Consider the following 15,693-nt stretch of genomic DNA (forward strand, 5'->3'; position numbering starts at 1 on the left):
GAGCATCACTTCTTACCAGTTCTTAATTCTGCATCAAGGAAAAGATAGGGGCGGGGGTGTGTCGGTGTGTATGTATATATATATATATATATACACATTCATATAGGTATATATATACAGCTGGATGCATATATATATATATACACACACACACACACACACACACACACACACACACACAGATGAGATATTTTTACAGCTCTGATGTGAGAAACTACTGTAGACTGATTACAAGTCTTTGAGTCATGTTTAGTGACACAGATTAACTGTCTTTTAATTAAACCTATGCAGGATTGGACCCATAATTGCAAATAAACTTAATTTAATCCTTTTTGGTTCACAAAGCAAACAACATCCACTTTAATGATATCATGTGATCATCAGAGAGATTCTAATTCTGAAGTTTCAGTAACAGACCTACAAAATTGTAAGAGATACAACAGAAAAAAGAGATTAACAAAGATAACTGCTTATCTGGAGAGAGGAAGGACAACCCCCTCCTCCTACCTCCCCCTCCTCCTGCTACCAAAAGGACAGGGTACACAAATCTTCAAAAGCTCTATCATGCATGCTAACATTTTAAAACTCCTGTTCCTTCTGTTACAATATCATACTACCAAGATATTTCTTAAAAGTTTGTGAGATTCTTTCTCAGATTTCTTGAAAATCTGTAATTTACTCAAAACCCACAGAAGTTTAAGGTTTTAAATGAGCATTTTTCAACTTTTATCCATGTTTTATTCCTTTCATTCCTATGAACAGCTGGTTGCTGCATCTTCCTCTTCTCATCAAACAAGCTGTTTTCTCAAATATTTTCAATCAGCGTTATCCATTAGTATCAAACATCTTCCATGTTTGACAGCTGCCTTTCTTCAGGCTCCTTCTGCCTCCTTGAAAATTTGCTTTTCCAATGCTTTCGTTAAAGTAAACTATGGAGCTTGTCATACAAGACTTTTTGGAAGAACATGAAAGACAGACTGAGGTGATATTACAGACAGACATACATTGAGGATATTCCCATACTAATTTTAAATGAGCTTGCTCACTGTAGGCTATCCAAACTTATGAAAGCATTCAGGCAGCCCTCTTTGCACTGTATTGGCCCACACTGTATTGGCAACCAGAAAAGCTGAACAGTTCCTTTTCTAAATGAAAACTTGAGATTCTAGAGGACACAAAGGCATCACATTATTAAAATACTCCTCCAATCTGAGACCTACTTTACCATATGATAATGTATTGTGTTTTGTCTAAAAGCTTCTGGGTCTGAACTCCCAAAGCAATCATTCACTTTCTGGTTCTTCCTTTTCTTCCTTTTTGATTCACAGGAGAGTGTCCTAGGGACTTTTTAGACACTGAAGAAAAAAAAGGCGCTCAACAGCCCATTAAGCTAACGAACCTTAGCAATATTGGCTGCAAGTGAACAGAAATAATTGCAAAGTTTTCCAGTTAAACTGTCACGCACAACAGTTTGCTTCACGGCTGTTAGGAAACATTTGCAAAAGCATAATGGGACATTGGTTTGTGAATCACAAAATACTGGTTCTCTGTGGGATGCATTGCCAGGTGGGTCACGAGCAGGAAAGATCCAGATCTTGGCAAATACAAAGTCCAGTCAGTGTGGTACGAAGATAAAATGAAGAGATTACCATAACCAGCAATCAGGTTAAATTAGGCTGAGGTACCTCAGCAACTTCAAAGGACATTGTCCTTCAATACCTCAACACTGGTCTATGAGCAATTATTTCCACAGCTTGAACTGTAAAAAAAGAAGCAAGTTGTTTGTACCTGCTTCTTTATAACCAGCATAGGAATATTCTGAGCCTAGTAAGCGACTGACTGTAGATGAAACTGACATTTGTGTCATTTGTGAAGAAAATACTTTTATTCAAGAATAGAATGATGTAAGGAAGACCAGTGGGACATAGGAACAGTCAGATGAGATACAATGGTTAGTAAAGGAAGAAAAGACATAAGAGAGCAAAAAAACTGAAAGCCCCAGAAGTCAGAAAACATCATCCCATTTTCCACCTTTTTTCTACAGTAATCTGAATGCCCTTGTCCTGGGCTCCAAAATTATTAAGGCCTACAACTGTACAAAGGGCTATACTCTCTTGCATCTCCTCTGAAATGGTAACACTTTCCTGGTATGGAGGGAATAATTCAATTTTATCTGAATAGAATATTACCTGAAGAATCTCTTATGAGGAAAAAATTAAGCTGGGACATGCTGTCCTAGAGGAGACCAAAATATAAGACACATGTTTGGAATAAAGCTTTTTAAAATCACAGTTGCCCATATAGGAGACAAATAAGGCTTTAAGAGGGAAGGGATCCTATTGGAACAACAGGTTTTGGTTTTAGCAAGCCTTGAATACTATGGTTCTCTGGTTCCAGAAAGAACCAAAGTACACACAATAAGTGCCAGCTTTATCAAAATAGCAGTAAGTGAAAATACTTGGAGGTTAAGATGAGTTGGAGCAGGGCTCTATTGTGATGGTAAGGCTACAGGACAAATGCAAATCTTAGACTTGGGATGAAAATGCTAAACAAAAAGCCATATGGGCAGGCAGAAGAGTCTATAACTACTGGAGGATGCCTGATCCTTATTCCCATATTAGTAGGTTTGTATCTATACTACAGCTAAACTCAAAGCTACTGTTACAATCAGAGTCCATGCTGACTTGTGCCTGACGAGGCCTGATAAGCCTATAAAATACAAGTGGATCTTTGTGTGCCAAATATACAGAAAGTCCTATTCTTTGACATGTTAAACAGTTAACTGAAGACCGATCCACTGTTATTTCAAACTGCCATTTATGGAATATACTTAAGTAAGGACCAGCTTGAAGCTCTCACTTATGAGCCTGCATCCCCTCAACCACAATGCTGAAAGACTGATGAATGTAACATAAACAAAATACGCATTCTGCAAAATGGAGTGCAAAAATTCTGGAAATATTTTAGACTTTTGGTATTCACTACAGTATTTGCTCAACATGCTATACATATTTTGTCAAACTTTCCTTTACACATTTCAAACAGTCTTCCTCCTGTATGTTTGGAAAAAACACCACTGGTTTATAAAATATTAGCTTTTCACCTGATTTCTTAGATGTTTGCTGTTTTGATGCTTGACTCAACTGTGATTGATTAGATGAAAGCTTGTTGCTGCTGTTACTGGAATATGAGGCTGCCTTTGCCTTTTGGCTTGTCTCTGGAGGATTTGCTCGTGCTGGTTCTGACTCCTCTGTCTGCAAGAAAATCTATCAAAAGAAAGACAAAGAGAGTTTTAAACACAGGGCTGAACCATTAATTTTATTGCCATTAACATCAGACTACACTTGATTTGTCAAGTTTTGCAAAAAAGTCATTCTGAAGGTGTTCTCATATCAGTATTTAGACTCCTGTCATTCAGACTACCACTGTTGCCCTGCATGAGGCTGTGGTGATCCCTGTCATAACTCTCCCCATCCTGTTGTAACTTTAAAACAGATACATTGTGAGAGGAAGTCAAAGCAAGTCAGTATTGACTAAAAATCAAGTTCTGTTAAATCAGCAGTCCGACAATGTTGTGCATACACTTTTTCTCCAGAAACTATGGATGTGAGACAATATGAGAGAGACCTCCTTCCCTTTACAAAGAAGTTGCTGAGCTTCCACCAGTTCTGCCCTTTTGTTCTGCAAATGAATTTTCACTTTACCATTGCCGAATTACATTTGTGTTGCAATACCACCTGATATAGCTCAGTTTCTCCACAACATTAAGTGGGATGCAACAATTAGGAACAGATACAGCACTAGTCTGGCCCAGTCCATTAGGTCCATCATCAAGGAAATATGTTTTCCGTAAAGTTCCTTGACTGTGAGTAGAACCAAACTTGAGGTCCATATAACATGAGACATTATCTCTCAATAGTTTTACTCTTAGCTGTAGCCTCTGCTATAAGAACAGCAAATCTCTTTTGAACTTGTTTTTTGAACTTGTTTTTTGAACAGCCTTTTTTGAACTTGTTTTTTTCACTTTTCTACCTTCAGAGAAAGGCTCCCCAAGAGCTTTATTCTTTGTATTTCACTGAGTTTTTTCTGATTTGTTCATGTTTAGTAAAACTTTCTTTGATGCTCCAGTATTATCATGTTGAAGTACAGCTGCATTTAGTTCTATCTCCAAAACAGGCCACATACTTAATTTCATTTTCTGATAAATTTCTTTATTATATACTAAAAGAAAACTATACTGCTTTAACATTAAATTACGTCCTCTGTGCTGCTTTTTAAGATGGCAGGACCAAGAAATAAAGGAACTAAGAGCTATGCATACAAAAGTGTAAAAATTCACAGGTAGAATCAAAATATAAATTTTATTGAAGTGCTTTATTTACTTGTATTTATTTCTGAAAATTGAAATGGGCTTGAATTAATCATCTGCCTTTAAAACTGCTTTGCTTCTGTGGTCAGATGCCATAGCTATAGTTTCACAATTCTGACAAACCCATCAGCAATTATTACAGGAAATTATAAAGAAGGATAAATAACATATCAAAACCACACAGAATTAACTCATGGCAATCTCAAAAACACAGCTGGTCCAAAGACCAATGACTAACTAGCATTATCCTTCTGATTACTTTGTATCTGGAGACAGAACCAGAACACACACTGCAGCATCTGACACAACTACTGAAATTATCAGTTACACAGCTACAGTAATAGGCTTACATAATTAAATGTTTACAGAACCATTTTTATCAATCATTTAATGTTTTAAAGTATAATCTAAGACTATACACCATGGATGCTGTTACACCGTAACATTTCAATGGAGACATAGACTGCACAACTGTGAGTAACAAGGACAGTTATCATAACCACATAAAACTTTACCAAGTGACAAAAGATGTATCCGCATTCTACATCTCAGATACTATCTGTTATCATTGTTCAAAGGAAGAAAACAGAGGGGGAGAATGTAGCTCTTAATGCTAAAAGCTGTTGCACTACATGCAAACACTGACCCAAGTGACTGATCGTGGTGCCTTGTCTTCACACGAGGCACTAGCTCCCTCATCCTACTGCGATCTTGCAGCATAACTGTGCAATCCCCGGGCCAGACAGTGTCTTCCCAACCCCTTCCACTCAAAACCCAGCAAAACTTACTTTACACAGAGGCAAGAAATAATTATCCTACAAGCCAGGCAACATCTTGCAGTTTCAATCAGGTTTCTGCAAGCACAATCAGGAACCCTGCTTTCTGTAAATTAGGTCTGCTGCACTTGCAAAACCAGCAAGAACCACCGTCCATGAGACACAGCTGATTGCCTCTGTCTTGCATCTTCATGAAGCTGTACCTTATCCCAAGCACTAGTAAGGATGAGCATAACATTGAGTATCACTCTCAGTGTCTGCTGGACATGATGTATCTAGTACATTGTGTGCCATTATTGAAACATACTTCAGAAACAGTCATCTGCTTTAGTTTACTGAAGACTGTCAGTAAGCCTGTAACAGTTTATCATCAAATCAGAATTCTTTATAAAGATGTACCTGGTGCTGGTTTGAATCCTCCGCACATTGAGTATTTGGCATATATTTTGAATCACCTCCACCTGAAATGAAAATAAAAGACAGAAAGAAACCGGAATTGCAAATTATAATTTACTTTACACATATATAATCTTATGTAAATACTTATGATATTTAGCTTTCAAGAAAAATTATCAAGCCCATAAGGGTTTTATTGGAATCTAAAACATATTAATATATAAAATATTTATCAAATCTTGGAATCTAATCTTGGTTGCAAATAGCATCCTGCTCAAACCAGGTTTGGTGAGAGTAAAGAATGGCATCATACTTCCAAATTTTTTTGAAGATTAGTGACCTGAGCAATTCTTTTTGAAACTTAGCATAATTCCGGGCTCCTCTCGGTAAGACTTCAAGTGTGCTTCAGGTTACCCAAGGAGTCTCAGAGCAGGAGGCTGAGAGCCCTCACTAGCACTTCATCCATCTAATCTTCATGTCACCTGACTGGTTCTCCTGGGCAAGTCTGATATTATCCCAATCTCTCTTAAAGTCTAGTTTTGAGTTCTGTCAGTGAGCCCCACTAACTTATGAGCTAAGACCCTCTTCTGTCTCTGAGAAAGGTGAATGCCATCTGACACACCAGGATGCCTGGTGACATACAGACCATCCCATTATTGAAAAACCCAGAACTGTGGCAGTGACATTAGCTACAGAGTCATGCACTAATAGGTTGGGTTTGTCTGTTTCTTCCAGTGTTCCTGCTCCCAAATGGAAGAAGAAAGGAAAAAATTACCTGTCTACCAGATTCCCTTACCAACTATCCTATGGCCCTGAAGTCTCTTTTGGTTAACCCTGGACTACATGTCACAGCTTTATTGCCACCCATGTGGAAAACCAGTAATGGATAATAGTCCGAGGGATGGGGACTCCTTCCAGACTTAAACATGCCACAGCCCACACTGGCCCATGGGTGTCCATGGTCATAATTCCAGCTCTAATCAAGGCTTATCTTGTACCTGCTTCTGATCAAACAGTCTCCTCCAAATCTTCTTCACAGCTTGGTTCCCAAGACTGTACTAGACCTAACTTTCTCCTTAGCCAATCATTAGCTCTAATCCAACTTTCTCCTTACAAACTCACTAGCTGTTACCTACAATAATGTTTTCCTGTACGCAGCCACAACAGCAGTTAAGGCTTGGCAACCTCTAAGATCTAGATTTAATCCTAGTTTCCCATTTTTATCTTATGGATCCTTCACAATACAGACTTTATGCCAGCTTAAAACCAAGTTTTATCCCTATCCCTAAACCATACCTCACTCATCAGCAAGTCAAGCAATGCTGCATCTTCCACTTAGACAGACAGCTATTGTGTTCTCCATACTTACTTCAAATTTAAAGGCAACTCCAGCCCAAGAAACAGCTGGACATCCTTATCTTTTATACTTTGTCAATGTACAGCAACTCTAAGGAGGGTAAGGAGTGCTCACCAGTAACTCAGGCATCAGACAGTGACAGCCACAGAGCTACTAGCAGTAACTACGGAAATATAGTTCAACATGTACTGAATTTCTCCATTTAGAGGTGACGATACAACAGAACTGTTCTTTCCTACCTGCTACTGAATCTCTTCTGGATTCTGCTACGTAACTTTTAAGAAGTTTCCTCATAGATGGGTCAGAAGTGTCTTCTAACGCACACCTTCCCATCTTATTTTTTAATAAGGGATCAGCTCCATACCAAAGTAATAAGCTCGCCATCTAGAAAAATAAGTTTTTCAGATAATGTCTTTTCTGTCAGTATTTTCCATAATCCTTATACAGGCTTCTCCCTCTTGTACTTGACAGCACAAGCAACTAAAATCAAATCCCTCTTTATTCTAGTTCATAAACCCCAAGCATTCCCCTAGATGCGTCATTATCCTATAGTCTTAGTACTTTATTTTTATAAACTGTTCCAGTTATTAACCTGATGCCATTAAGACAAAGCTTCCCAAAATCTGGGGCAGGATTCATCCTCCCACAGTGCTTAATTGGCAGAAAATAACAGGTGATTTTAGGGTACAAGTTAGCTTATCTATCTAGTATATCTACTTCAGGAGAAAATAAATTGTGCTCTAGATGTGACTATTGTGACTCCTGCGACTGCAAGGGAAGCTTTGACAGCTATTTCTGATACACAGCATATATCTGATCAAATGAAACACTTTCACATGGTCTTATCACCAACATTATGATTTTTGTACAAATAAAAAGACTAATTCTGTTGTTATTCAAGAAATCAACACTTTAGCAAATGTTCCATCAACCTTTGCAAAATACGTTTTTAAGATATGACAAATTTACAGTCTGATTATTATTTGATTTCTGTGCACAGCCCTGCAATCTTACTCCAGCATCAGTGTGATTTCACTTGTACCTCTGCATTTCTCTCTTCAGCACCTGTTATAATTTCAGACTGAACTTGACTCACATCCTTCACCTGTGTGTTCAAGTTGCTCTTTACTTCTAACTAGACTGCTAATGAGTAAATTGCTAATGAAGTTCTCTTAATTCATACATTCTCCTAACAAAAGATTAAAATAAAAAGGGTTCAGCTTTGTAGAGTAAAAAGCTTTTTAAAATAAAAAGGGGGCAGCAAAAGTTCTTTTGTTTTTCACAAGTTGCCCCAAGTCTTAAGATTTTTCCAACCAGTCATGTTGAGAACTCTTCTTCCATAACAGGATCATTAGCTACACACCACACTTGTATATCCTCCCCTTTAACTGGACTACTAGAAAATCCTTCCTACACGTAACATTTTTTCTGAAAAAAATTGATTTTGCACACTGCAGGTGCAGAAAATTATAAAGTAGTCAGAAGGCCTGTTTCCAATCTACAGTAGTAACTTCATGCAGAGAAGGTAGCTTTGAAAAACACAGCTTTGAATACCATGTTACCAAAAGTCATATTATCGAATCAGTTATCACTATTTTGTTGCTAGTCAGAAAGAACAAAAATTAAATCTGACAGACCACTACAGCAAGACAATTTTACTGCTACTGAGTAAATAGAGTGCTGAGTAAATACAGCATCACCAGGTAGTACCACTCTCTCTGGATATACCAGCTTGCATAACTTTAACTGAGCTCTGCGCTGAATGACCTCGGTGTGCCTCAAGTGATGTAGCTGAGATCAGTGTTCTTCCAATATCACTCAAGTTGCTGGCCCCTAAGTATTACTTGTAGAGATGCAGAGTCCTTCATCCACAACCATGGACATGGGTGTCTTAGGTACAGTCACGAAACTCAGAATTATTTCATGAACCTGCAACAGCCTGTGATGCACAAGCTGGGGCACTCAAGTCTCAGAAAAAAATATTAACCAGAAGTCCACCCTTCCTCTTTGCTCCAGGAAGACTTTTCCAGGAGAAACAGAGTCAGTCTCATCTCAGTTTCTCAGTGAAACAGAAAAAGACCAAATTTTCAAGGACAAAACTGATTAACTCACCACGAAATGCCCTTTAAAATCTTGGAAATCATTAAGTATTAGGCAGCATATAGAAACTGCCAGCAGATAAAAGGGACACACAGAACTCCTACATAAGTTTGGGCCGCCCTAGGAACATCCACTGACAGGGGGAGGTGACTACCTCTCAGACTGAAAGAGGACCTGCAATTCAGACACAGCCTTTTGAAACCCCAGCATTTGGCAACAAACCTTAGAATTCATTCAAACTGACTACCCAGTTAGCTTTCAGTTTAAGACCCTACAAAATGCAAGGCCATTTCTTCATAATGCTCCATATTCTGTGTTAATATACAAGTGTGCATGGCTGTGGCAACTTGCCTTACATGCATGATTCCTAAACCATGAAAAAAAAGTCATTAAAAGTCCAGAAGACTGCTCAGGTCAGAAGTTATTCTGCTAGGTGATTACAAAATCAGTGAACAAAATAGTATTAAATGGTAGCAATCTACTTCTCAGAAGCACAGCCATTACCTCAAACAGTCAGAAAAAATTTCTCCTTTTGGACACATCTTATTAAGCATGATTGATTTGAACAGAAATCAGGCAGAGAGGACTTGCAAGCTCCTGTATTTACCTATAATCTGAAAAGACCAGCCCCATGCAAAAACGTTATGTGACCTTCTGGACTCAACAACAATTACTTCTATTCCTAGATCATACTTTGAGTTCAATTTGGAGTATACCTCATAATGGCCTCCTTTAACTGCATCTTGTAAGGGTGTTATTTGTTCCTTTTCCATAGCATTAACATCAGCTCCTGCTTTCAAAAGCAGATTTGCTATGCTATAAGAGCCTTCCACACTTGCTATATGTAGCGCAGTCAAGCCTATGAGAAAGCAAAACATGTATTTCACATGTGGGTGAAAAAAATTCTAAAAATTTATGTCAGTTTTAGGTTGTCTCTCTGCTAAAGACTTCACAGAGTATACTGCAATGGTAAAAACAGATGCATTACAGTAAGTTGTATGGAGAAATGTTTATGAAGAAATCACAAGGGTTGGGAGATGTCATGCTTTTGACAAAATTTGCACCTACTGATGAAATAAATGCTGCTGTAACAGAACTATCAAATCTAAAACTAATGTCACTATGATAGCAGAGAACAAAAACTATTTGTCCCATGTTTTAGCAATTTCTCCTAGAGTAAAACAGATACACTATTTTAAGAACAAGGTAATTTTTCATGGCATTTTTATTTACATGGCTATGCTGAAGTGGGTAAGTAAGCAAAAAGTGACCAAAATAAAGACGTGAATTATTTACTACCAAACCAAAGTGTTTTTAAGACTATCCAAGAATGGTTTGAGTGTCCAAATCCATAAAAAATCCTTAGTGAAATTCCATACTCACTCCCAGCTATATGGGAAAAAGCCAAGATATGATATTAATTCTACTCCATGCAGGAGCTGTTGAGGAGAAATATGGAATGTAAGTATTTGTACTGGGTTTAGCACAGCAATGCATCAGAGCCTTAAATATGCAGGGTGAAACACGTAAGGGAAAAGCACAAGAGGATCTTCCAGTTCCTATCTTCAAACTCTGAAACTAACATTCCCTCCAGAAGATTGTTTTGATGGCTAGTCATACTCTTCAACAGTTTTCCATTATCAGAGGGTTGTCAGGACCTAATTCACATACTAAACACGAGAATTAATAAGGTTTAATAAAACTGTTTCACTCTCACTAAGCAAAATTATCTTAATTTCACTGCAGAGAAACTCTCGAGCCTCTCTTATACACAGCCCAACACTGAACATTGTATATTTCTAGGAACTGCATTTATTATGAAATCTGCTAAGGAGAGAATAGAAGTTTTCATTTAGGGGAATGTATTAATTTCTCCCTCAATAAAAGGCATACTCTCTACCTGATCTAATAATAAGACCCAGAAAAACTGCACCTGCAACACATTCAATTAATAATGACTCGATAGGAGCAACAAGAGTCTGCAAGGATGCTCTGCATGCTCCCAGTCAAGAAGAAACACGAGTTTCACTGCAACTGCTTTTCAGATCCTTCAGGATACTGTCAATCAAGACTCAAACTTAAAGTAAGACAGCATCTCCCATATGTTGTCCATATCCTACTCACTGATGGAAAACAGGAAATAAAAAAGGAGGAAAAAACACAAACCAAAACAAACAACAGACGATTCCAAGAACTCAGTAAGGCACTGAAGCAGAGTACCATGACACAGGAATAAGGGAAAATACTAGGCTAAGATATGGATAATCACTGGGAGGAGGCTTTAAAGGAAGAGAACAGACAGACGCAGAATATAATATTCAGAACAATGACCCAAAGAGACCAAGATAAAGGTCATGTCAAAATGACACAAGTCTGGTAAGTCTACTGCTTTCTGATTACACTTGCCTCATTGAAAACAGAAGAAGCAGGGCCATCTCTTCAAGGAGTACAAGTAAAAAGATATTTTGTGCAGCACTGGTACTTTTGCATCAAAAAACAAAAATCAGCCAAAATCTTGGGGGATGAAGAAATGGTAGCCAAGCAAAACACGAAAAGGCAGGAAAAGGACACAGTGACACCAAAATCTAGAACCAGCGCACTTTAATACACTTGCCTATTGTGGCTGCAGCTGAACCCACACTATTAGCACTTCTCTTTGTCAACACAGGGCTTTGAACCCCACCAACAAAATATTATCTCATCTACCTCCAGCACAAGCAAGTATGCATTACAAGTCACTCTGTTAGCTCAAATGCCTGTGCTGTGAAAAGTCTGAGACTGGCTGCTGACCCAATCCATCCCAGCCTTAATTTGGTCTCTTAAAAATTTCAACCTTAATTTTGGTCTTTTATATGCCTGCATTATGCAATAGCCTATAACTAAAGAGCGTGGGTTTTTTCTTTCCCACAGAACAGTTGTGAAATCCCAGCTGCTAGCACAGTATGGAAACACTCTATGAATGAAGTTTTCTAGCAGAAGAGCCAACTGTCTGAAACAATTTTCTCTTTTGGTATGGACTTTTTTCAGAGACTAACGAATGAGACGGGAAAAAGTGGATAAGGAACAGTTTTATATTTGAAACAACCAAGTGATAATTAAGGTGTAACAAAGTCGTTGACACAGAGCATCACAGCTTTAAAACCTAGGAAGTTGGTAATGTAGTTACTGACTTTTTTGTGATAAGCATGCACAGAATCATTTAATTAAGTCTAAGCAAACATAATTGCATCATTTTGTAATTTTTTAAGTGCTTACTTTTCCCTCAACATTTTCTTTTCTTGCATACTTTTATAACTAAATCTACATATTCTCCCATGAAAATCACAGAATGTACCAATCTAAACCAATAAAAGTTTAACAATCTACTGACCAGTCACAAACCTACAATCTTCTTCACTGCACAAACTCATAACGTATGCTTTTATTATTTGCAGGAAGGTACTTGTACTGAAAATAGTATTTTAGTAGAATTGCAACTCACCAGCATAATCTTGAGCATTTACATTTCCACCAGCTTTTATTATCTTACGCACAAGGTCTATGTCTTGATGAATAACAGCTTTATGCAGTAAGTTCTCGCCATATGCATTCCTCCTGTGGATTGTTGAAAGTGAAAGGGGGCGAGTCGGATTTACAGAATTTCTACTAAAGGCTTCTCTTCCTGAAAAATAACGTAAAAGATCTGTTGCACAAAAAAGTACCTTTTCTCTCTTATCTTGGCTTCACTTTCTATTACAGTTAGTAAATACGCTTTCTGAAGAAACAAATGTTCATTCAATCTAGCAGAAATCAGAATCTCAAAAAACACATCACAAATTGAATAATAATGCCATTCAATAAGAGATGTCATACTGTATTTAATAACAAAACTCCTATCGAAATTCAACATGTAAAACTATGACCCTGTAGAAGTGTGTTAACTTCAGACTTCTTCCTTTCTAATGACATTTTTGCAAGGTGCATTGCTTCCCAATGGATGATAAAACTGCTATTCTGCACTCAAATCATTGTAAGGTGACTATTTCAATAAATAGTCAGTTTTTCAATAATTTAACTTTTCTTATGAGTGAATTTACCCACCATTCTTTTTTACTCATCTATCTTTTAAAACCTCTGCTTCGTGAGCAAGTATTTACACTAAGATAGTGATTGAGATTGGCTCCCTCAGGTTATCTTTTCTCATTACTTCACAACCAGCTCAGTCAGTTCTGCAATGAGTGAAAGGCAAATATGAGGCATAAATGTAAAAAATAAAATTTAAAAGATTCCATTTTTTAAGGTTTAGTTCATTATTTTACAAAACAAACACTATGTCCCATTCGCAGTCCTCACAGTTTTCAGCTTGGCTGAAATTATTTCTATTACATAGATGAGCTGTTCTGTACTTGACCAGCACTGCCATTCCAGCATCCCTTAAAACTGTGGAGAAGAGCATCCTGGCTACTGCCTCTAATGCTACAAGGACGGAAGAAAGAAGGGAAGAGGAAAGAAACACTTGCAGAGAAACACAGTACAGGCTTAAGCCATCAATTCATCTATTAATGAAAAATCTTGGGACAGCAGGCTACACACACTACTCCTCTCCACAAGCTGTAGCAGGTGTGCCTCCCTGGCCCTAAAACTCCACCCAGATGTCAGAAATAGATGTTAAAACCCATAGTTCTTCTACAGCTGTTACTCACATAGTCTGAATTTTGTGTTCACTGAATTGTGATACACTGTGAGCTTGTACTAATTCTGAACATTCTTAAATTCTTGACTCTGCGTAGACTTTTAAAATCTAATTGATAGGGGTTTCACTCAGTGAAGCACACAGAGTCCCTCTCTCTACCTGTCCAGCCTTGCAAGACCTCAATAATTTAAGATACACAGTCACTAGTCAAAGCTGGTCTAAACCAGGCCAGCAGTTCAGGAGAGGTTAAACTGCAAAGACACAAACAAAACAATGTGCAATTTTATGTTACAGTTTACCTCATTTAAATTCTTCCTTGAAGGAACCTATTTCCTATCACTTCCATCTGCCTTCCCTAGAGCTTTCCACATGCCTGACCTTGTGCACAACAAGTGACACATGCAGACCCAAACGAAAACTTATCACCGGGCTGTTTCTAGAGAGAATTGGGGCTCTTCATTGCTAGGTCTAATGTGAAAGGGAGGTAAACTTGCTAGACTGATGTAACATGAAACTGCCTCTATGGGCAGTGCAACTCTTTCTGTAGAAATCATGCTAAAGAATCAATAACCTATTTATTGAGTGGAAACCAGCAAGTTGATTTGAAATAGATGAGCAGTCAGTCATTCGACTTGAAATCTCATCAAAATCTTGTTTCCACTGTGAATAACTAAAATCCAGCAAAGCAGAATTAAATCCTGCTAATTGGAGGTGAACTTCTTCATGTTTTTTAAGATCTATAATGTAGCTGTTACAATTCAAATACTTACGAACTTTGTATGATGTTTAAATGATTGCAGGTAAATGGAAAAATCCTGTCTGAGTGGACTCAAACAACAAAAAAAAAAAAACAGTGGTTAAGACCCAGTCTTAGAGGTGCTGGATTGAACACTTAAGTGAGGAAATTCTCTTTATTCTCCTACAAAATTCCTCTGTGAGGTCAAGAATTTCTCTGCATGTACCTTAATCTTTCTCTTGAACGAAGCACACTACAAATAGAAATACTTCAAAAGAGTGTTCTGTAACTGTGGTAGTAAAGGCCCTATAATCTTGCAGACAGGATAACAAAAGCAGGCATTCAAAATAGAATTCAAACTGTTTTGTATAGGCCAGTTCTTGAGGATGGCACTGCTCTGACAATGATGTTGAACACAGAACACTAAACGGCAGAAGGATATACAAATGTAGCTCAAGATCTACCTATTGACTCTGCAAAAAATCATTTTTCTTCTCCTCTTCAGAACACACCATAATTTTTTCATATAAAACACTGTGATAAAAACTGCATCCTGAAAAACATCTTATGATTCTTAAGAAGTATATGCAAACAAGTTAACTGTTAGGTTGCAAATAAAAGGGTTTTCAGAAGCAAGAGAAATTATCAATAACTTTAATTATTAAAATGAAGTTTATACCATCTTTAAAAAAAAAAAACATGCCACAATATATTGGAAAAATTATGAATTGTATCTGATTCAATATAGTCGTTCAAATAACAAAATAATCTCTATGATAACAGCAGAGAGTATCTTACTCTGTTTGCTGTCGATTCTTTTGCTCCTTCTCCTCTGATTAGCTTCTGCATACTCATTCAGAATTATTTCTTGCCACATGATGGCTTCTAGATCCTCCTTGTCATCAGAAGCAGATTTCTGAACGTTACTGAAAAGAGATTTACTTAGAATCAAAAAAAATATTCTCTATATAAATCAATTTTTACATTAAAGAATGTAACTGCATTTTGTTCCAAAAGGAAGTCTGTTAATAGCGTGCAAGCACATAGGCTAACTTAGATAGAACTGAAAAAGGTGTAAAATCAGGAGAAAAACTAACTTCCAGACCTTTAAATAAAAGGTAAAACCTTTACCTTTGACCTTTAAAGTCATTCACATGACAAGTACTCCACACACACTGTATTTATCACATTAATATTTTTTAAAATAATGTAAGAATTATTATGCATAAATTTCTCATACTCAAATGAAAATGAGATTTTCAATGATTATTTCAAAATGCTCAGGTT

At 37.3% G+C, this 15,693-nt stretch overlaps 1 protein-coding gene across 4 annotated transcripts in view; it reads right to left on the reverse strand.

Moving 5' to 3' along the window:
- Nucleotides 1-15,693, reverse strand: part of ANKRD31 (ankyrin repeat domain 31) — a 64,436-nt gene that overhangs the window by 32,140 nt on the left and 16,603 nt on the right. For 3 of the 4 annotated variants that reach the window (XR_014846734.1, XM_085042219.1, XM_085042222.1), the window contains exons 9-14: nucleotides 15,205-15,332; nucleotides 12,480-12,659; nucleotides 9,715-9,857; nucleotides 7,138-7,282; nucleotides 5,545-5,606; nucleotides 3,104-3,254 (exon numbers count right to left, since the gene is read on the reverse strand). Coding sequence is in view for 3 of the 4 variants with exons in the window: in XM_085042219.1 (XP_084898345.1) it covers nucleotides 3,104-3,254; nucleotides 5,545-5,606; nucleotides 7,138-7,282; nucleotides 9,715-9,857; nucleotides 12,480-12,659; nucleotides 15,205-15,332 (809 nt within the window). In the remaining variant the exon portion in view is untranslated. The remainder of the gene's footprint in view (nucleotides 1-3,103; nucleotides 3,255-5,544; nucleotides 5,607-7,137; nucleotides 7,283-9,714; nucleotides 9,858-12,479; nucleotides 12,660-15,204; nucleotides 15,333-15,693) is intronic. The other variant, XM_085042220.1, reaches the window with a different exon arrangement.

The sequence above is a fragment of the Lichenostomus cassidix genome, chromosome Z, assembly GCF_008360975.1.
Source record: "Lichenostomus cassidix isolate B80296 chromosome Z, HeHo_3.0, whole genome shotgun sequence".
In the NCBI taxonomy this organism is placed as follows: domain Eukaryota; kingdom Metazoa; phylum Chordata; class Aves; order Passeriformes; family Meliphagidae; genus Lichenostomus; species Lichenostomus cassidix.